The following is a 24,088-nucleotide window of genomic DNA, read 5'->3' as shown; positions in this document are numbered from 1 at the left end:
AGAAAGTACACAGAGAATATTGAATTATCAACCTTCTTGTACAGATGCACTAATACATTTACCCTAGGGACTGAAATTAAGCAGAGCCTCAACCTTAACTGTGTTTCTTGACATTTTTTGCGTGTAATATTGTAAGCGTAATATTGCTCTGGTAACTCTTTTTGGATGGGTATCATATCAGTTTTTATAAAGTACGTCTTTAATGTAGGCTCATTTTATCCCCTAGGCTACTGTGATTTGACTGTAGGTATTATAAAGATGTTAAAGCAAAGTTTATATTTTGTCTGATTCTCTTCTAAGGGAGGATCTAGATATTTGTCTCTTTGGTAATAATAATGATACTTTCAATATGGCCAAGTTAATTTATTAAATTCTGTTTATGTGTACTAATTATGACTAATTGTTTTGATAGTTTTATCTTTGTTCCCCTGCACAATTCTTTATTCTTTTGAATCTCATTCTAAGGCCTATAAAATATGATAGTGTACATATTTATATTGTGAAAAAGACTTTTTTATTCTTACTCATGAGAATTTAATTTTTTTATTTCTTGTTAAGTAGCAGTACACATTGAGCAGTTATCAAAAGGAGAATAGAGAAAATGACTTCTTAAAGTTTTTGATGCTGGGAGATTGGGGGGCTTTATTATTTGATAGATAGTGACTTATTTATTTAACATGTAAAGGAAGATTGGACAGAAATTAGCTCCTTAGTTCATTCAACAAAGATATATTGAGTTTAATTATGAATTAAAGCTTTGGAAAGGTGATGAGTAAAATAAAAAAGATTTTGCACTATTAGTGAACTTCTAGGTTAGTGAGTGTTACTACATTTTGATATTTTTATATTACATCCTGATGATTACTAGGGTAGAAAACCCTATGTGGTGTGTAAACCTGTAGGAAGCATTCCTCACCTAATCTTGGGTGTGGAGGGAAGACTCACTGAAGGAAGTGGTAGCTGATGTGAGTCCTAATGGATACATATGAGGCAACAAGGTGGGATAATAAGGAGCCATACATAAAATTTGAATTTCTTTTTGTTGTTAGTCCTCACCTGAGGACATTTTTCCCCATTGATTTTAGAATGAGTAGAAGGGAGGGGGAGAGACACAGAGAGAGAAACATCCATGTGAGAGGGACACATCGATTGGTTGCCTCCTGCACTCGCCCTGACCAGCCGAGGTATGTGCCCTTGACCAGAATTAAACTTACAACCTTTCAGTCCGAGGACAATGTTCTGACCACTGAGCAAACTGGTAAGGCTTGAATTTATTATAGGTAACTCAAGCTGAACATTCCCTAAACCAAATTAATCTTTCTTGTGCCTAAAAATGCCTTTCACCCTGCATTTTAAATCCTCATCTTTCCCATCAAATTATAACACTGCAGCTTGTCATGCAGCAGAACACCATGGTCATCTTCTACATGTTCCCTCACGCATTTTCTTCATTCAGTCAGACACCTTTTTGAATTCTGTAAAAATATTTTGCTTCATGTTCTTCTCATTATCCTATCTTCTACCTTCATTCATGCAGGCCTTTAGTTCACTTGGATAACTGCCGTAGCCCCTAAACTCATTTTCTTGCCTCTGTGTTTCTCTTTCAGTTCACACTTGCTGCTGGTTGGGTTTTCCAAAGTACAAATTTGATTGTTATTTTCTTCTTATAAACTACTGGCCCGGTGCAAAAAATTCGTGCAATAGTAGGCCTTCCTTCCCCCGGTTGCTGGCACTGGCTTCCCTCTGGCACCTGGGACCCAGGCTTCCCTCCGGCCACTGGCAGACACCCGGGACTGTGCTTCCCTTGCAGCCCTGGCTTTGTCTGGAAGGACGTCCGGTCTAATTAGCATATTATGCTTTTATTATTATAGATACTTTACTACCTCTCAATGTTGTTTTAGGAAAAAGAAAACACTTTTTGACTTATTGTAAAACTGCTTTCAACAATTCCATTTCTGATTACATTGCTAGCTTCTCCCCCTGCAGTTTGTTCTCACACCTTTTTGTGCCCCTTATAAGGGATTGCTTGTCATCCAATGCTGGTTCCTCTATTTGAAATGTTAGCTGCGAACCTGGGGTCCAACATCTTTCCTCCAGGAATCATTCACTGTCTGTCTGTCTGTCTGTCTTTATTGCTGGTAATTTGTATAGGTTTTGGCTTGTTTGATTTTTCTTTGTCACCAGACACTATACTCACTAAAAGCAATTACCATATTCTGTTCTACTCTATATTTCTAGCACCTACCACTCTGAGGGACACATGTAGGCATGCTATTAGATATTTATTGCATAATGGGAAATAGGTAGTCTGGGGCCATATGCTGGAGAGTTCTTAGATATTAAGTTAATGAGCATGTCCTTTATAGTGAAGCCAATGAAGAAGGTTTAAGGGCAAAGGGGACGTGTCATTTGAGCTGTCCTTTAGAAAGAATAGCGGTATTCAAAAAACCCCAAAATATGTAGGGGGAAGATAATATTGATTTTGAAAATACTGTGTTTTTTTTTTGTTTGTTTATCTTGAAAAATGTTCATTAAGAAGTTGAAAATACATTTAAGGACTGATAAGTAGTCTGGAATTCAGATGAGAAACTGAGCTAGGTAGCAGGATTTTGAAGCCATCAATATAAGAATGGTGATTGAAGCATATGGGTGTGGAAGAGAGCATGCAATGAAAAATGTGTTGTGAGTTCAGGAGAGGGTGAGGAAGGAGTCCAATACAATGGCAACATTAAAGGGTTGGATTGAAGAGTAGGAACTTGTATAGAACTGGTAGGAGCAGTCAATAAATTAGGAGGACCAGACAAGTGTGTTGCAATGGAACATATAGGGGAAGGGAGATGGAATATGGGGACAAGTTTGTAAGTATTTATGTTTTAGACAGGGATGATGGTAGTGTTTTATAATCTGTATTGTTCGACATAGTAGCTATCAACCAAGTGTTCCCATTGTGCCCTTATAAAATGGCTAGTGTGACTGAGGAACTGAAAATTTAACTTTATTTGACTTGAATTAGATTTACATTTATACCTGTGGCTAGTGGCTACCCTATTAAATAGCACAACTATAGAGAAGTCAAGCAAGGTGAGGCTGGGAGAAGTCCAGGTGATTTGAAATTTGGTAAGCTGTAGTTTTTAGAGTGAAAGAATGATAGCTTAGTTGTAGTGCATAATGAAGTGAATGAAGGTCAGCAGGTCAGAAAAGTGAGTATGGAGTAGGAACACTGTTTAATGAAGTTGGCTTTGAGGCAAAAATAAGATTAGTTAGGTGACATGGGGTGAGTCAAAGGACAGAAGGACAGAGAAGTTCACAGTGCAACAGAGCCCTGAGCACAATTGACTTAGCCAGTTCCTGTGGAATCCCTGGGTGACAGGAGGGCTTTGGGTTATCCTCTGAGTTCTAAGCATGCTGTGGCTTGTATATTAGTTATTTTACTAGGTTTAAGTTAGCATTTTTTTTTTTAAATCCTCATCCAAGGCTTAGGGAGAGAAGAGGGGGAGGGGGAAAGGAGGGAGGAGGGAGGGGGGGGAGAAGGGGGGGGGGGGAGAGGGAGAGAGAGAGAGAGAGAGAGAGAGAGAGAGAGAGAGAGAGATAGATATTAAACCTGCAACCTAGGTATGTGCCCTGACTGGGAATAGAACCCGAGACCCTTCGTTGCACACACAGGTCGACATTCTAACCAACTGAACCACATTGGTCAGGGCAAGATTAGTATCTTTTTAAAATTATTAATGGTAGGAGGGGTTTAGAGTAGCTGCAGTAGTAGTAGGAGTGATAATGCTGGTATTGTTTGGGAGAGGTAAAAGATATTTGCATCTTTTTTTTTTCTAGTAGTTTCTGTTATCTTTATAAAAGAACACAAGGTTTGGAGTGAGAGGATCATGAGTCTGGGATTTATTTTTCTAACTATAATGAGAACTGTAATATTTATTTCATATTTGTTTTTGTGATAAAATGCAAAAGTGCTTATTTTTGTACTTTCAACTCTGTAAAACATGCAGGAGGCAAAACGTGTGGGGGCAGGGGTGCATATGGGAAATCTCTGAAACTTGCCTATTTTGTGCTGAACCTAAAACTGCTCTAAAAATAAAGTCTATTAAAAAGCTGTAAAGCATTATCTGAACATCAATTGTAGGAAGGCAGTGTGGTTTCATCTAAATAACTCAAACTTTAAAGACACAATTTGGCTTTTAATCTCACATCTTTTACTTCTTGGCTGTCTGATGAGGGACTAGTAACTGGCTCTGTGTTAAGGACAGAATAAGATTCATGCAGCCCTTTGTTAACTGTCGAGTTCTATATTGTTATTTTCCTTATTGAGGTGTGACTGCATTTTAAAGTTTCAGGCTACAGTTGTGAAATAGTTGCATTATTTTTAACTGATTGGCCCCCCACCCCCACATTTTTTAAAAAAAGAGTCAAATACTTGTTTCTGATAATGAGAAAATACCCTATTTAAATTTACCTCTATTAGGAGAGGTGTTTCAGTCATAATGATAGTAAGCTATTTGAATGCAAGATGGGAACTTGTGATGAGTGGCTATATAAATTAAAAAAACTCATTGGATTCGCCAAATTTTACCATTTACCTTTCTCACACTAGGGACTTTGAAAGATTAATTCATCCTTAATCTCCCAAAGATTAATCTCCAACAGATTAATAATAAATGAAACAGACTTTATTTTCTTAAATGGTGGAAGCTTAGAGCCTACATCAGGGTTCTTAAGTCTCCTGATGTTGTAAGAAAAAGCCAAGTAATTGATGCATTTATATAATGAGTTATTTATTCATAAACAAAAATATTAAAATGGAATTTTTTAAGTCCTCTTGATAAACTTTAGGTAAATTTCAAGTATACATTTTTGCAGGTAGGGGTCAGGAAACTCAGTACAATGGTTTGCTCTCTATTATTTTACACAAAATCACCATGAAATTTAGGGACTTTGAAGAAAAAAGACAGGGTTGCAAATAACTATGGGCCAGTTTCCTCTGCTGAGAGAAGGTCACGGACTCCATCTCTGGCTTTGTCTGCTGCCTTGCAAATGATTTTGGTAGGACTTCAGTAAAGGCTGTGGGTGACAGCAAAAATCTACCATTCCTTTCATAAAAGTTTATGTTCTGCTGACATGATTAGAGTCATATTTCTCTATAAAAAGTGCTTTTCATTTCCATCTCTCTCTCATATTTTCTTTTCAGTTTGAAAAAGAGTTTACCGACCACCAAGAAACTCAGGCTCAATTGCAGAAAAAAGAGGCAAAGATTAATGAGCTTCAAGCAGAGTTACAGGCTTTCAAGTCTCAGGTAAAATACCACCTATCCAGAGGAATTTAGTATTAAAAGCTTACCAGGGGCGCAAAGGTCATGTCATATCTTCACAGCATCAAAATGTTTAATCTTTAATTTCACTTGTATGTTTTCATAGTGTTTTTTATATGTATATATGTATATTTAGGAAACTTATTTTTCTACTTTTCAATTTGCTTTTTTAAGAAAGTCTAAACTGTCACTAACCAATCTGCTTCCTTATGTTTCGTTGGGGTTTTGTTCGTAATGTCACATTTCCTAAGTAATTAAACACGGAGGGTAAGAAAGTCTTTTCATCTTAGATTTGTCATTCATCACTGATCTTTATCCTACTACAGGAAATTATTGCTCAAGTTATTTATTTTTTAAAACCTTAAGCTTTTGGGTACCTTGCAGTGAGAGATAACCTCTAGCTGAATGAGAACATTTTCTGATAATTTTTCAATTTCCAAAAGTAAACAGATTTAAAACATGACCAAAAAAAAGAGAGAGAGGGAACAAATCTGGATTGTGAAGCAGATAGCTCATACACACCCTCTACACATAAAACATTTTAGATAGCAAGAAATACAACCTTTATCTTTAATGGATGAAGAGATAGACTATTCACAGCTAAATTTCATCGTGTAGATTTATATATAGGATGATGAACAATTAATATCATTTTCCTTTTATCCTAAGTTATGGTTATGCTGAAATAGTCTCATGTACTATTTTGTATATTGGTATACTGCTTCCTATATTATTGGCAATTTTTTTTTCTTTTGAATACTTAGTGGATTGTTTGTTACAGAGACTGTCTGAAGATACCCTAAGGAAGAGCTATCTTTTAGTGTTCAATTAAACAAAAATTTAAAGCTTCTGTCCTGGCTGGAGTTGGTTGGAGAGTCGTTGGTTGTACACCAAAGAGTTGCAGGTTCCATCCAGGGCTGGGGCGATTATGGGAGGCAGTCGATGGATGTTTCTCTCTCACATTGATGCTTCTCTCCCTCTCCCTTTTCTCTCTCCCCTCTCTCTCTCCCTCTCCCTAAAAATCAGCATTCTCGGGTGAGAATTAAAAATTAAAAGCTGCTATCTAGAAATAAATTATTCTCAATTATTTTTTTTCTTTAGTGCATAAAAAGAAAGGGCAACAGTTTATTGAACTTTCTCATGTTTCTCAGATGGCTCCCTGTCTATCATATTAAAAGAAATGTTTGGTTGTATTTTTATTTCAGATAGAGTTATAGACAATGGCTGAAATATTTATGATTAGTTTTTTTCTGGTCTGGGCTAATATAAATTTAAAGACTTCCTTTGCTTTTTAATTTCTCCCAGTTGAAGAGTTACTTATAAATGTACTCTAAATTTAGAAAATTCCAGTTTGTGGAAAAACATATTCACCTTGTTTAGATATGTTATCGTTGCATGTGCTTTTATATACAATAGAAATAAATTTACATTTTGAAATTGAGATTAAATCCTATATTGTATAAAATTGTGGACAATGATGACCTGTTTTATGGCTATCAGAAAAAGACCTGGAATTGAAGGCATAATATTGGCTACCATATTCATTTTTGAAGAACAAATGACAAATTCTTCCTTTGGATTAGTGTGTATTTCTCATGAAATCTATGCATGTGTTTTAAGATGCTTCTCTTTGATAAAAGCTATGCTGATTATGAAGGTTATGAATAAAATATGTCCTATTCTTTTTTTTATTTCAGTCATTTAGTCACTTAACAACCAAGTATTTTTAGATGTTGGGGATATAATAGTGAGCAAGATAGTCACAGTGTCCTGCCTCATGAACAGTATATTCACCTCAATCATACTATCATATGAACTAGTCTAGAGCAGAAATTCAACCATATCTTTGTTTTAAGATGTTAATAGCTAACTACGAAATGTATATTGAGTGTGAGTATAATAAACATACATTGTTAACATTCAAAGGGCAGTAAATACTATATAATATCCCACTAAAGTGATTCTTCTTTATAGTTCATCTTTCAATAAGACATGTTCTCTGATTTGTGGTTTCAATTTTTATGACATTTTTTCTCTGATCTCAAGTGTCAATTTCAGACTCTTATGCAAGCTCTGTTTTTCATAACTATGTCATAAAACTTTTTAAATAATTTATTAACATTTATTAAATGTTTACAATTTGCAATGTAGTTGTATGTATGTGTGGCTCAGGATTGAAGTTAGTAATTTTAGGAGAATAATTATATCACAAAAAATTATTTATGAACCCAGATCATCTTTATGCCAATCAAAATGCAGTGCATCTATTAAATTATTACCATGCCATAGAAACATAAGGACAAAAGTGACCAGTGGACACATTTGTCTTTATTTCACTCTTCATTTTTCCTTGTTTCTCTGTCAGTCACAACATTAGGTGCTGGGAAAGTCACTTTCTTCATAGAGTTATAATCTATCAAAGAAATACATGCTAATGATTCCTTAAGAAGTTAGGAAACACTTTTGGTAAGAGCTGTCAAGGAGAAGTACAGGGTGCTATCAGTGTGAAATGAGTGGTCAGATAAGGCTTTCTTGAGGAAGGGATGTGTTGCTAAGATTAAAGGTAGGAGATGGGCAGGTGAAGAGGATATTCCAGGTGGAAGGAACAACGTGTGTCCAGGCCCTGAAATTGCAATGAGGTTGAAGTGTATGTGAAAGTCACTTGACCTGTTTCAGATGATGGCATGTCTTTGGAGGTATTATTGAGAATTTTAGATTTTTTTCTCAAGGGCAAAAGCAAGATAATACTAGTTACCTCTTTTTCTGGATATTTTTCGTATTTAAATGCTAGTGTTGTATAGAATTCTGTGCACAGAACTTTCTTCATGCTACATACTCTGTGCAACTCTAGTTGAACATCTCTACTTCCATGGCCTACCCATCACCTAGAAACTGCTGATTTCAAATCTTCAGACCCATGTACCCATTTCCCTCCTGGATATTTCCACCTGGATGGTCAAACTACCTCAAAAAGGGGAATAATATTTCTTTTAATTACACTTTTATGAAAACAAAAGCTATAATTATATTCTTAAACTGGGGAAAACTTCACTGGAATTTTTAGGTTAAGCCATAAGAAATTTGTGATATTTACTTATTTTTGGTTTAAAATAATACATCATTATTATTATTATTATTATTGTTATTATTTTGAATCCTCACCCGAGGGCATACTTAGAAAGAGAGAGAGAGAGAGAGAGAGAGAGAGAGAGAGAGAGAGAGAGAAAGAAAGAAAGAGAAAGGAACATCGCAGTGAAACAAAAACATTGACCCATTGTCTTCTGTATGTGCCCCAACTGAGGATCGAACCTGAAACCCAGGTATGTGCCCTGACTGGGAAACCAGCAACCTTTCCTTACACAGGATGATGCCCAACCAACTGAGCCCGGCAATAATACATTATTTTTAAGGGAAGTGTACTTTTATATGTTCTGTAGAGTTCTTAGACATGTTGCTTATTTATTTTATTTTTATTTTTCTCTCTAGTTTGGTGCCTTGCCAGCTGATATAAAGACCTCTTTGCCCCTAGCACAAGAAAATGAAACTGGGCACCCAGCACTTCCTCCTCCCATGGCACCACCTCCTCCACCACCACCTCCGCCCCCTCCTCCACTCCCAGGAATGCCCCTGCCATTTGGTGGTCCTGTGCCTCCACCACCTCCCCTGGGTTTTCTCAGTGGAGGAAACTCTCTTCCACCGACCCTGCCATTTGGGTTAAAACCAAAGAAAGAATTTAAACCTGAAATTAGCATGAGAAGATTGAACTGGTTAAAGGTAAGTAAATAAATAAACGGAAGAAAACATACTCTTACCTATATTAAAATTACTTTTGTTTTGACTTCTATATAATTTCCAGTAGGAACCCCATTAAAAGTGATTTTAAAAAAATATATATATTCTATTGATTTTTTTACAGAGAGGAAGGGAAAGGGATAGAGAGTTGTAAACATCTATGAGAGAAACATCGATCAACTGCCTCCTGCACACCCCGCACTGGGGATGTGCCTGTAACCAAGGTACATGCCCTTGACCAGAATTGAACCTGGAACCCTTCAGTCCACAGGCTGACGCTCTATCCACTGAGCTAAACCAGCCAGGGCAAAAGTGATTTTAAATGAACAGGCTTTTTTTTTTTGAAGAGTTGAGACAAATTTCTTTGCTCTTTACTAAGGCTTTGTGGTTTAAAAATTTAGTGGGAATCAATGTTAGTTGTTCACATAACCTTAGGAAATGCTGGGTACTGTGTCCTGCACTTGAGTCATAGTGCACATGAGCATAATTAAAGTTTTGGCAAGAGTAATTGATAAGAAACAAACTTTGTTTCATTTAGCTTCAGTTCTCCCAGTTTTTTCTCTCATAGCTTACCTTCCTGCAGAACTCATATTTCATTGAACAAAGTTTGGAGAAAAATCATACAGGATTACTTCCTAAACATTGGCTGGCAGCTATGGGACTCTGGGTCTGAATGTAATGATTGGGCTGGGACAGATGAAACACCCAACTATTTATCAATCAGTCTTCTCTGATTGCAGATCAGACCTCATGAAATGACTGAAAACTGTTTCTGGATAAAGGCAAATGAAAATAAGTATGAAAATGTGGATTTGCTTTGTAAACTTGAGAATACATTTTGTTGCCAGCAAAAAGGTAAGTTTCACATCGTGATTATATGTTATTTTACTATTTTAACACTGCCAGTTTTTATATGTCAACTAGAAAGCATTATTTTAAGATGTATATATATACTCTGAGTGGCCAGATTATTATGACCACCTGACGTTTGTAGGCAAATTAGCTATAATTTCGCGCTGAAGTTGCTAGAGGGCCAGACCATTATAAATAGGGAAGCAGGTTATTTACCACAACAGTAGAAGTGATTTTTTTCTGAAGATATGGGTAAACAATGTGATTTAACAGCCTTTGAACGTGGGAGATACACACACACACACTAGAGGCCCAGTGCATAAATTCGTGCACAGGATGGGGGGGGGGTCCCCTCAGCCTGGCCTGCACCCTCTCCATTCTGGGACCCCTCGGGACTGCTGGCTCCTAATCGCTCCCCTGCCTGCCGGCTTGATCCCCCTAACTGCTCTCCCCTGCTGGCCTGATCCCCCTAACTGCTCTCCCCTGCTGGCCTGATCCCCCTAACTGCTCTCCCCTGCTGGCCTGATCCCCCTAACTGCTCTCCCCTGCTGGCCTGATCCCCCTAACTGCTCTCCCCTGCTGGCCTGATCCCCCTAACTGCTCTCCCCTGCTGGCCTGATCCCCCTAACTGCTCTCCCCTGCTGGCCTGATCCCCCTAACTGCTCTCCCCTGCTGGCCTGATCCCCCTAACTGCTCTCCCCTGCTGGCCTGATCCCCCTAACTGCTCTCCCCTGCTGGCCTGATCCCCCTAACTGCTCTCCCCTGCTGGCCTGATCCCCCTAACTGCTCTCCCCTGCTGGCCTGATCCCCCTAACTGCTCTCCCCTGCTGGCCTGATCCCCCTAACTGCTCTCCCCTGCTGGCCTGATCCCCCTAACTGCTCTCCCCTGCTGGCCTGATCCCCCTAACTGCTCTCCCCTGCTGGCCTGATCCCCCTAACTGCTCTCCCCTGCTGGCCTGATCCCCCTAACTGCTCTCCCCTGCTGGCCTGATCCCCCTAACTGCTCTCCCCTGCTGGCCTGATCCCCCTAACTGCTCTCCCCTGCTGGCCTGATCCCCCTAACTGCTCTCCCCTGCTGGCCTGATCCCAGACTCTTGGATGTACCTTGAACATTTCTATCGATTTTGCCAAATCATCCTCCAAAAATGTTGAACCACTTTAAACTCCCACCAGCAACCATGCGTGTGCCCTCTGTCCTAATTTGATGCCAATATCATTGAATTCCCCCTAGAAACTTCCCTCCCCTCAGCCGGGACTGCCTGGCACTTGGGCCAACCTCACTGTTCAGCCTGGGACTTGATTTTCCAAGATAGAATTATGGAGGAGGAAAAATAGTTTTCCTCTACCCTTCTGAGTTCTTAGCAGAGGCCCTTGTAATGAAGGACAGATTACCAAGAGAAAAAAGTTCATTAACATGTGTACCTTGTGTATATGTGGGAGATCCCAGGGAAAAATGAATAACTCCCCAAGGTGGCTTAGAATCCAGATTTAAATACCTTCTTCCTAGGGAAAGGGAATGGGAGATGTAGGCCTCTTAGAGGAGAGTACATGATTTTTAGGAAAGATGAATGGGGGTGGGGGAGATAGTTTGTAACAAAGTTTGGGTGTGATGTCAACTTCTAGTCTCCTGTCCTGTGACAGGAGTCAGTCTTTGCTGGCTGATGACACTTTTCCCATCAAGGGGACCTATGACATTTAAGGTTCTTTTGGGGGGTCCGATTTTAGGCAGAGCAGGAGACTTCAGTGAAAGCCTCTCCTTGCATTTGCTGTTTTTCATGCATCTGCAGCTCAATATCATCAATATAACAACAAGGCATATGTTGGGGTGGCATGTTCTGTGACCTTCAGAATAAACCCAACAAAAGCTTGTTTCCTCTTTTAGATGATTTGCCATAGTAGTGTTATTCCCTGGAGACAGTATTCTGACCAGACTGGGAGTGCCGGGTGCCTCTGTGGGCTTGTGTCTCTGATCCTCTGCTGGGTGCTGGGCCCCCCTGCGGACTTGTGTCTCTGCTCCTTCAGCCCCAGCGCCACCGCGGCCGTGGGGTTTGGAGCTGCTGGGTGTTGGGCCCCCCTGCAGGCTTGTGTCTCTGTTCCTCCGGCCCCGCGGCAGCGGCGACAAAGCAGGCCCAGAGGCCCTCTGCGGGCGGGGTGGGGCAGAACGCCTGCATCATCGTCATGGCAATGATGCAAGCGTCCTGGCCCAGCCGCCCCCATCTTTGTCATGGAGTGACAGTCAGTTTGCATATTCCCGCTCTATTGGCTGTGGGCGCCGCCATATTTGTCACAGAGTGATGGCTAATTTGCATATTGCTCTTTTATTAGATAGGCTATAAATACACTAGAGGCCAGGTGCACAAAATTCGTGTGGGGGGTGGGGGGAGTCCTTCAGCCTGGCCTGCATCCTCAATCTGGGACTCCTCGGGGGATGTCTGACTGCCGGTTTAGGCCAGATCTGTAAACTGGCAGTTGGACAGCCCTCTTGCAATCTGGGACCGCTGGCTCCTAACCACTCGCCTGCCTGCCTGATTGCCCCTAACTGCTTGTCTGCCTGCCTGATCGCCCCTAACCGCTTGCCTGACTGACTGATCACCCCTAACTGCCTGCCTGCCTTCCTGATTGCCTCTAACTGCTCTCCTGCCTGCCTGATCGCCCCTAACCACTGCCTTCCTGCCTGATCACCCCTAACCGCCTCTGCCTGCCTACCTCATCGCCCCTAACCACTCGCTTGCCTGCCTCATCACCCCTAACCACTCTGCCTGCCTGCCTGATTGCCCCTAACTGCTCACCTGCCTGCCTGATCACTCCTACCACTCTGCCTGCCTGCCTGATCACCCGAACTGCTCGCCTGCCCTGCCTGATAGCCCCTAACCACCTCTGCCTCAGCCCCTGCTGCCATGGCTTCATCCAGAATAACGTCTAGATGGTCGTTCGGCTGTCCCGTCTAATTCGCATATTATGCTTTTATTATTATAGATTTTTTACTTTATTAATGGGGAAATAAATGATTTAATAAATGAAATGCTTAAAAAGAAAATTTTATTAGATTATCAAATGAGCAATTTTTAAAATGCAGATGATTAATACAGAACTTAAATTTTCTATATAATATCTCTTTTGAAGAAGTTCTAAATTAGATTTTTCTGAAGGAGGATATTTTCAGAGATTCTTTTGGCATGAGAATTTCTTTTTGCCAATGAGGTATAGTAAAAACAAAAACAAAATGTTAGCTTTCCTCTAGTCAGATTTTAATATTTAATGTTATAGTGACTGTCACATAGTTCAATTAATATTAGTCACATGAGATAGAAATATCAATTTTAATGAGTGTCTTGAAAGTGTGAAACAGAAGTATATGAGTAGGTTATAAGATCTTCTCATTAAAAGTAATAGAATTTATTTTTCAAATTGTTTTGTGATAGCTTTTACTTGTTCAGTGTGCCTTTAAAAATTATATTTAGGTATTACTCTTGTCTGAAAATTGAATTTATCTCATCCAGTTTCATGGGCCAAAAGCACTTGTCTCCGAGCTGATACCCACTGATACTGTTAAGTTCATTTTTAAGTATTATATAACACTTCCATGTTAGGTCAGTAGTTACCTTTCATTTTCAAAAAGGAGCTCATAGACTTATGCTATTTATATCTCTGGGCTCATTGAGCACAGAGAGGCCTGGAGGGAAGCTATTGTACTGAATGGAGATGGCAAGGCTTGGTTTCTTAAAATGCCTACTGTGTACTAGGCACCATGCTAGGTGCTTACTATTTCTGTTTTATCCTGATCATCTCAGTATCCAAAGGATGTTGGCTGATTACAAAAAAAAAATCATTTACATTTCTTTGAAACACTTTTTAAAATATAAACGTAAATTAGAAACTCTTTTAAAGAGTAATTGTGTTAGATACACTAAAAGTTGCAAATTATGGTAGCTTTCTAGACTGTATGGTAAATCCAAAGTCTTCAGTAGGTATTTTGAGCACCATTTGTCTTGACCAAAATAGTAAAAATGATATATTTTGAATTTTCTCAGCAAGCTTATCCTAGGAAATCTTGTGAATTAAACTGATCTTAATTTACCTTTTGATTATGGAGAATCAAAATTTTCCTTGAATAACATAAGTGTACTCTTTAGGCAATCAAGGAAAATATATGGCAGTTAAAATGTGTATTTACATGTAAAACACTTCAGAATTTCAGATTTCATAATCTGGAATTGATTAGTTTTCCCTTTGCTTTCCTAGTAGGTGCAAATGGAAGTACCTAAAAGCTATTTAAGTAATACTGCCATCCACCTACTCTCTTTTTTTTTCATCTTTACTCTGATTACTTTCTTAATTAATGAGGCTCAAAAGGGAAACTTGTTAGCATGTCTTTAATTTAGCTGTAGTGTTAGCCCTAAATGAAATAATTAGACCTTTAAAAAATTCTTAAGTCATCTAACTTTAGCCTTGAGAGTCAAGGTTGGAAAAAAACAATGTATTTGCTCAATCTAACACTAGTTGTAAAGGTTAAGGTGAGGAAGTGAAAAGCATTTTCTGAACATTAGATGCTTGTATCTCTCTCTGTCTTTGTACGTGCTGTCCCCTCTCCCCTAAATCTCTCTTGCATTTGATCAGAGGCTGGCAGAGGCCTACGACTCCTATTTTCTACCTTAAATGCTACCTTCTCTTTCCTGTGACTGTGGATGGTATTTCCATGGTGAACAGAAAAGATGGGGAAGCCCAGGGTTGTAATCCTGGGCAATGCTAACATTTCACACTGCCAACAGGAGATGAGCTGTGAAGGTGACTATTTTTTGGCCTGGATTTGAAAGAATAGTTCCCAGTAAGCATTATTTGAAGAGCCTCAATTGAGAGTGCTTTATTTAGTTATGACTAGTAGTTATTTTATTGGAAAAGGCCAATATTTTCTAGCAAAGATCAGAAAGGAAGGCTCGAGAAAGGTGTTTGGAAAGCAAGGGCTGGTGTAGTGGACAGGTGGCCTCTATTCATGGCCTGGGTGCTTGAGGCATTATATCTAAGTGTTGACATCTATCAGTCCCCCAGTCTGCAAAAGCTACTTTGCTTGAATCAATTTTGTAATTTCTGCAGAATTCAAAATTAATGCTAGTCACTCATTTATTGTTCAGTGCAAGGTAGACATACAGTTGCTTTCCACTCCATGGCATGCAGGGGAAAGCAGAGGCAATTGGCTACTGGTTGATTTTCATCATTGGTTTGCTTCACAACTTGGCAGGGAAAGGCAGAGGATTTAAGTTATTGATGATTAGTGGGATTTTAGAACAGTTGGTATATCTGGGTGTATGTTTTTTTTGTAGCAACTCTTTTGACCAAGAATTGGGGCATTTGTGACAACATGGATGGACTGCTAGGGCATATGCTAAATGATCTCTCTCATATGTGGAATCTAAACAATACAAACCAATCTTATGGATAGAGATTGGTGGTTGCCAGAAGTGGAGACTGGAGGGTGGGGTTTGAGAAACAGATGAAGGGGCTTAAATTTATTTAAAAAAGACGAAAGCCCTTGCTGGGTGGCTCACTTGGTTGGAGTGTTGTCCTGTGCACCAAAAGGTGGTGGGTTCGATTCCCGGACAAGGCACATACCTGGGTTGCGGGTTTGATTCCTGGTCGGGTGCGTATGGGAGGCAACTGATTGATGTTTCTCTCTCTCTCTCTCTCTCTCTCTCTCTCTCTCTCTCTCTCAAAACCAATAAAAATAAATCCTCGGGTGAGGAGGAAAAAGAAAAAGGAGAACCAGGGCTATTTCTCAGATTACAAAGGTGGATGTTCCTTCCCAGATATTTAAAATGGTAGATAGCAGTCCCTTGTGCTTCCTAAGCATTTCAAATAGGAACTGACTTCAGTCATTTAAAGAGAATCTTGACATTTTCTCTCACATATTATTTATTTTTTGTTATGAAGTATGGCTTTTTTCCTTACAGAAGTCACTGCTTTAGGTTTCTGGGACTTTTAGATCAACCTGGTTGGGTTTTAGAGCTCTCGTACCCTGAGAGTTGGAAAAGGAAGAAAGACTAATAACACCTATTGCTCACCTGTGGTGTACTAGTCCCTGAGCTGGGTCATCTTCATGTTACCTTGTTGTCCTGAGGCTTTTCTCCTGCAAAACTGGCCTGACTCCCCAGAATACCACCCTGCCCACCTACTCATAGATACTGCAAGATATTCTCGGTGAGAGCTTGGACATTTCCTCTTAATTCATGTTGCTCTTCATTATACATGCTTTGCTTTTTTTCAGTTTTATTTTACTTATTTCGTGTTTTCGATGACTCTCCTGTGACATATATAACATGGCTTCAATGGGAAAGTGCCTTGTGCCAGGAGGTTCGCCATCACTGTCCTAGCGGCTTGGCTGCATTCAGGATTGTGCTTTGTATTAGAAACACAATTTATTCCTCTATATGAATAAAAGTGTATAAAAAAACCTAAAAAGTACAGGAATCTCTCTCTCAGCCTTTTTCTGTGAAATCAACATTTATTCCTGATTCAGTTGAATCTTTTCTTTTTTATACATATACCTTGTTTTGCTATTTAAGTATCTCACTTTGGTTTCTTTGTGACTCTCAGTTCTAAATTTTTGACATACATCTTAGTTTTCCATATTTTAAATTCTTATGAAAATAACCTGTAGGCATTTTTCCTGATCATCTGTTTCTTTTTCTCATTTTTTCTTTCAGTTGTCCATCCCACCCTTTCTCCTTCCTATATTTTGCCACCACTATTCAAGTCAACAAATATTTCTTGGGTGTACATTTATGTCAGGCCTTGTGTTGCACACTGGGGACGCTGTAATGAGAAAGGCAGACATGTGCTCCATTCTCATGTTGCTTGTACAGTCTCAATGTGACTCAGTCAAGTTCTTAGTTGAAATATAAGAATGAGGAGTACAACAATAAAGGCTGATTTTGATTTTAGGAAAGAGTGACACATTTTATGGTCTTTGGCTTCTTTTAAGAATTAACAAGATTATAAGAAGAACATTGTAATTTCACTTTGATATTTAATCACAATATTCATGTATTGAACATTTGGTTTCATCAAAATGATGCTAATGACCTGTATATTTTTTACCAGATTGGAAGCATCTGTTGGTTAATTTTTACAGGCTGCTGGAAAATGGATTAAAGTATACTAACAGGTTATTGGTGTTGGATTTATCAACTAAAATTAATATTAATTACTTTCATTATTCACAAACTATTACCTTAATAGGGTTTAAAGGGCTTTCTGAAAGTATATGAATAGTCTAATTCAGCTAGACTGATTTATTATGAAAATGTGATTCCACGTTTGTTAGCTTCCTGAAGTAATCACATTTTGTAACAGGTGCATCATATTTGCCAGATAGGGCCGATAAACTGGTTTATAAATATTTCTCAACTGAACAGTTGTGGCATATGGAAACAGTTAGTGGATAACACACTTAAACACATCAAGCTGAGATTTCTGACATCATAGTTCAGTGGACAGAGAATTGGGGTACAGAGTGAATAAACTATGGATTATCCTAGGGCAGTGATGGCGAACCTATGCCACGCGTGTCAGAGGTGACACGCGAACTCATTTTTTTGGTTGATTTTTCTTTGTTAAATGGCATTTAAATATATAAAATAAATATCAAAAATATAAGTCTTTGTTTTACTATGGTTGCAAATATCAAAAAATGTCTATATGTGACACGGCACCAGAGTTAAGTTAGGGTTTTCAAAATGCTGACACGCCGAGCTCAAAAGGTTCGTCATCACTGTCCTAGCGGCTTGGCTGCGTTCAGGATTGTGCTTTGTATTAGAAACACAATTTATTTCTCTATATGAATAAAAGTGTTTAAAAAAAACTAAACTACCTCACAAGCCTACATTTAGATGGACAATATGATTTCTAACAGAGCTATGTTTCTTGGGAATGCATGTTAATAAAGAGATAATGCCAAAATGAATGTAACAGATCTTAAACATCTTAAAGATTTCTGAAAAGATATTTGACAAACACTAATTTGGAAAGATTGGGGAGGAAGTCAGTCAGTGGAGAATTAAAAATTTCTCTAGGGATTTATCATTTGGTTCTTGTCTGAATTTCAAAAGAACTAAAGACTTAAGGAAATTATGAGGCAAGTCAGGAATGTCTTGTTTCATCATTAGAAAGTATCTCATTGTTACCAATTATATTGTATCTGTGTTGGGTTCCTGCAGGAATAGCATTTTATTCTGAAATAGAACCTAAAGAGAAAGGCTGTAGAAAGTGAGTTTATTTAGCCTGGAGCCACAGGCAACTTTCAAGTCCACAAAATGTTTCAGTTACGTTCTTGGTTATACCATGTATCTTTGGTATTTTGAAGGGTCCTGTAAATAGGCATATTTCTTGTGTGTCCTACAGGTGGTATAAGCAGAAAGGGAGGAGGATTGAACTTGTATGTATTGGGGGTTGTGTGCACCCATAAACATAGCTTCCTTTCCTATTTTCTCTCCTCTTTTTTTCCTCCTTTCACTGGAGGGAGGAATGGTTATTAGGGTACTAGATTCAACTTGAGTCACTTGGCTAGTGAGGAATAGTGTATATATCTCTTCCATATTACAAGTTACTTTGGTATTTTAATTCTGCTAACAGTTTTAGTCGTCCACCTATACCCACTGTCCCTTAACAACATTATAAATTCATTCCATTCCATTGTTATTGCACACCCTTTTCTCCCAGGATTTCCCTTCTGTTTCCTGTATCTTTTGTCTTATCCCTTTGCCCTTTCCTTGTTGCTCTATGGTTGCTCAAAGTCATTTCCCTATTTCAGGCAGTTATTCTTGGCCTTATCTGTACTATGTTCTATCATTCAAGACTCCCACTCATAATTAATGCACAGTACTATTCACCTGAAAATATGAATGAGGCTTATCCTTCGGAATGGACTATTTTAATCTTCAAATGACATCTGTAAATTAGGCTCTTTACTTTTCCCTCTTATCTCTTGCTCCTCCACTCCTCTCTGCCCCATGCCCACCTCCCCACACACCACTTTCCAGGCTTAGAAGAAATGAAGTCAGTGATATAGAGAGTGGGGTCCTGCTAGGAGAGAAATTAGGAAATGTAGGAGGGCTTCTTGCTGGATGATATGCTGTAGGAATTTGATATTAAATGGTGTAGGAAATTCTTTTGTAACAGAAAAAAACTAACTTTATTATATATTTTATAAACTTTGAATTTTCTAAGTTAGATTTTGAGGTAATTATATATTCATGTGTTTGGGTAAGCTGGCTATTCTTTGTCCCTCAAGATGAAATCATTTAGGCATATAATCTTATACCTTGTAAGATATTTTGTTCATTTAGCATGAGATTTCACATATATTTCATGGCATCTAAGAAGAACACGAGGTAGGAGACCTTTGGTTATCACAGCTCTGATTTGTCTAAGTGCATGTGTGTGTTTTGAAAGAATGGCTATTTCAAAGCCAGACACATTAAGGAGGAAAAAACAAATATAACATCATCACTTTCACTCACCTCTAATTGAAACTTAACATTTTCTTCAATTATAAATCTATAATAATAAAAGCATAATATGCTAATTAGATCGGATAGCTGAACGACCTTCCGGACATCCTTCTAGACAACCTTCTGGACGATGCCCGGGCTGCGAGGGCCAAGCCCCTTGCACGAATTTTGCGCATCGGGCCTCTAGTATAAATATAAGCAACAAACACAGCAGTACCTATGCCATTTTTACCTGTAAAGTTCGTGTATCATTCATATCTCAATAGAATCATTTCAGATACATATGTATACCCAAATATCATTGAAACTCATCACTACTTCAAAATCAGAGTACTTATTAGACCTGCAGCTAGATCTTGATATTTAATACATTAATAAAGAAGCATATTTTCTTAGTTGGGTCCTCCAGAAAGTAGATGCTGAGCTGTCAGAGTGCAAGAGGTTTTTTAGGGGGAGGGGGAGGGCTGCATGCAAAAGGTAGAAGGGAGAAGTGGGACTGGGCAGGAGGAACCTTAGGCCATGAGGAACCCCTGACAAATTCTCAGCCACCCCAGCTTGGGGAGAGCTGTGGAACAGAGAATGCCTGGAGGAGCCCCAGGCTAGCCTCTCTGAGCCATGTTCAGTCCTTGGCAGGAGGCTGCCCAGGAAGAATGGGCCTGAGCTCAAAAGCCCAGAAAGATCCCGAGGGTGCTTAGTTTGTCAGCTAAGTGCACTCCATGCGCATTCCTGAAGGGAGACTTGAGCAGTTCGTCTTCTTGGCTGCCATGCATGCATGTTAGATGTTCATAACTGGTGTTAAGTGCATTTTGATAACTATATTTGAGAATCATTTACTTCCTTTGAAATCCTATGTGTTTTGCATTTTAAAATTATTCTGAGAAGGGATCCACTTCTCTGACTACCAATAGGGTCCATGGCAATGAACCCTGCTGTAGCCTTTCTGATTCATGCAGTGGTAGGAGTGAGGAAGGTCAGGGGCCTGGGCCCTGCCTCAACTGCTGCCTATTCACATACAGGGTGGGCAAAGGTAGGTTTACAGTTGTTCGTAGGGAAAATAACTGCAGGTTATGATTATTACAATAGCTTTATTAATTGTTTTGCATACTCACAATTGTAAACCTACTTTTGCCAACCTCATATGTGTGTGTGTGTGTGTGTGTGTGTGTGTGTGTGTGTTTAATTTTAACTCCATGGGTCAATGTATTATTTGTAATGAGATATTTCATTCAACTTAGAAGAAATTATATGGTGGCTTCAATATCAGGACATCTATGTTTGTAATCCACTGTAATAGCTATTATAATGCATTTGTTAATCAAAGTACATATTGAATCTGGACAAGTGTGAAACTTTTAAATTAGACAATAATAAAACAACAGTACTACTAATGATTGTCCCTTGTTTAGCAGTTATGTTTCCTTCACTTATATCATTTTATTTGCTTCCTAAACCAATCCTGTGAAAGAACCAAGGCAAATACTAAATCCATTTTATATTTAAGAGAAAGTTACACTTTTCAAGAGAAGTTTGGCTAAAAGGAGCCGCCACTCTGAATGGAATACAGATGTGAGTCTAAAGCTATAGCTCCTTCTGCTATGCCACACTGCTTCCCTGATTAAAAGAAATCCTATTATGTTTAATTTAAACTGCTCTTCTTTGATTTAAAATAATTTTCCTCTCATCTCCTGCCATCTTACCACTGCCCCATAGCAGTTCACTCTCATCCCACAATTTATGTTAAAGGCTTTAAAAACTTGCCGTTTTTTATTAAGACCATCTTTCATCATTTGGTACCTCTATTCACTTCGGTAAGTATTTGAGCTGTAAATCCTGACACCATGCTGTGGAGTGTATGGGAGAAGGGAGGGACTGCAGAGTCCACCCTACAAGTACTTGACCCTGGATTTTACAGCTGTAATTTTTTCCCCCACAAAACAGGGAGATAACACCCACCTCACAAGGTTAGTGTGAGAATTATAGAATGAATATTTTAAAGCCTCTTTTGCAGTGCCCTGCTCATTGTAGTTGCTCAGGAAATTTTAGCTGAACTTAAATTTTGAGAATGCAAGCTTATTTCCACTTGTAAAGTTTGGTGTATCATCTTGGAATCTTCCACAGTGGTTACAAGTTCAATGACCTCCCTCTAGCTTTGGTTACAAATGAAGCCTTCTAAACCATAAAACTGTGATGTTAACTGACCTGTTAATAGTCACTTATGCTGTAACACTAGTCTGTATCATTAAGTTTAGAAAATAATAATAGAATATTATTCTGTATATCTTTTTTCTTTCATATTTGTGTATATCTTAACTGTGAAATGATTTATAAGTTCCCGTAGGGAGAGCTGTTGAATCAGGAATAAATGTAAAGACCTGTTTGGGGTTTATTTCCTCCTTTAAAAAGTATTGTTTCATGATTTCTTCCCTTCCAGTTTATGATTCATTAATAGAGCTGCTTCCCAACCATTTTTGTAATTTTATGAAATTTAAAAACTGAACAGTTTAATTTTGCTTTTTAAAAATGTGATTCAGTTTTAGAGCATTGGGCTAATGACTTGAGAGGGATCTTGAAGAATTCATTCAGTCCTTTATAGAACCTTACTGTTTCTTGTTAATAATTCATTATTATTTTTCACAGTTATTTACAGTTGCAAAGATTAGTGAGGATGATATGGATGGCTTAATATAATTATGGAACTGGCTGCATTAAGGTGAAGGAAACCTTTAGTTGATAGGCAAATATGAGTGCCAAGTAGAGCTTATGGCCTTAATTCTCTCCAGGGTTTGCAGGAGGGTTGATAACTGTTAATATTCAAAGTGTGCTAGTAGAAGGTTCAGAGGAATGAAATCCGCCCCCCCCCCCAGCTTTGTGATATAAGCTAAAGAAATTATTTTGGTGAATCATAAGCATTTGTTGAAGTTCTACCATTTTGACCTATTGAGAACTTCATTTGGTTCAGCCTAATTCTTGTTTCCTAAACTGGTGACAAATTAAGGAAATACATAAAAAGCTGTCTTTAGTTTATAGCTTAATTGAAAATGACTATTGGTATTTCTACTTCTCTAATAGCTTGTCAAATAATAGATAAGGGTGCAAACTCTGGAAGTGGAAAGTCTTTATCACGGAATGATTTATAGCTCCCAAGTCTAAGATTGGAATACCTGGGAATTTTATATGCTGCATTTGTGTATATAAATGAGTCTTTTCTGTTGAATCTAGGAAGAAATTTGCTTGCAGAAAACAGTACTGAGTTAAAAGTGATTTAACCAGGTCTGGTGGTTGGTGGTCTCAGAGTTTATAAACAACATCCCAATGATGTCAGGACTCTGGTGGCTTCTTGTTTATTTTCTGAGCTTTCTCTCCAGTTTGAGCATAGCTTGGTTAGTGAAGATAGGAGTAATCGTTATGCTCACACATGGGGCTCGAGGGGAGAATTTATTTCTTGCCTTTTTCAGCTTCTAGAGGTTATACACATATTGCTCAGGTTGTGGTCTCTGTCTCTCATCTTTAAAGTCAGCAGCAGGGAGGTGAGTCCTCAGGGGCCATCTCTCTCACCTGACTTCCTTGATAACTGACCTAAGCCATAAAGGTTCCTTCAAAGACTCCTGTGATTAAATTGTGCCCACTTGGATCATCCAGGCTAATCGCCCGATTTTAGGTCTTTAACCTTAATCATATCTGCAAAAGTTCCTTTTTCCATGTAAGGTTCTAGGGACTAGGACATAGACATCTTTGGCAGATGAGGATGGGGGCAAGGACAACTGGAAGCCATAAAAATCTCAACATATCATAACGTATTAGCCCTGTTCATTTCACTCATTAAAATGGTCAGTTTCCTTTAGCCCTGCATTCCCTTTACAGGAAGGCCATTTTAGGGGTCCTGGGGCATTTTGACTTAACTTTTTAAAGCATTTGTTCTGTTCACTATTTATTGAGCTTTGGATCTTTACACATTACATTAACATATGTTTCTGTTACCACAGTTAAGTGCCTTTCTGGAGTTTTAGGAAAAATTCTTATAACATATCTTTCCAAGTGCCAGTAAAGGTCTTTCACTTTCTTTATTCAAATATACTATATTTAATTAATGTGCAACAGGTATCATCATGATTTTTAAATTTTTTTTTTTTGAATCCTCACCTGAGAACATGTTCATTGATTTTAGAGAAAGGAAGGGAGAGAGAGACAGAGACAAACAGACATCACTTGGATGCCTCTTGTACATGCCGCAACCGGGACCAAACCGAAACCAAGGTGTGTGCCCTGACTGACAATTGAACCTTTGACCTTTCAATGTATAGGACAATGCTTCAACCAACCGAGCCACGCTGGCCAGGGCTTCTCTACATATTTTTAACCTTATATAGTCTTTTTTTTCACCCCCCAAACCAGAAATACCCTGCAAAAACCTAGGGTAAAGAACCATTAATTAGCATTTAAAAACAAATTGGTTCTTGACTTTTACTTGTTACTGCCTATTTTAAGAAAGAAAGAGAGACTGGTTCTAATTTAGGAAAAGAAATGTATTATATTTTTATTTTATTAATTATTATTTAATTAATTAATTTATTTATTGTTTAAAGTGTTACAAATAGTAGTACATATGTATCCTTTTTCCCCATTGACC

General features: G+C 38.5%; 1 protein-coding gene across 1 annotated transcript in view; it reads left to right on the top strand.

The window, feature by feature from the left end:
* Positions 1–24,088, top strand: part of DIAPH3 (diaphanous-related formin 3) — a 505,494-nt gene that overhangs the window by 165,996 nt on the left and 315,410 nt on the right. Inside the window, exons 14-16 of the mRNA XM_005872674.2 lie at positions 5,195–5,299; positions 8,801–9,088; positions 9,847–9,961. Coding sequence (XP_005872736.1) covers positions 5,195–5,299; positions 8,801–9,088; positions 9,847–9,961 — 508 coding nt within the window. The remainder of the gene's footprint in view (positions 1–5,194; positions 5,300–8,800; positions 9,089–9,846; positions 9,962–24,088) is intronic.

The sequence above is a fragment of the Myotis brandtii genome, unplaced genomic scaffold (genome assembly GCF_000412655.1).
Source record: "Myotis brandtii unplaced genomic scaffold, ASM41265v1 scaffold388, whole genome shotgun sequence".
NCBI classification, from domain to species: Eukaryota; Metazoa; Chordata; class Mammalia; order Chiroptera; family Vespertilionidae; genus Myotis; species Myotis brandtii.
Note: the sequence above shows the minus strand (reverse complement) of the source record. Positions and strands in the feature narration are given on the sequence as shown.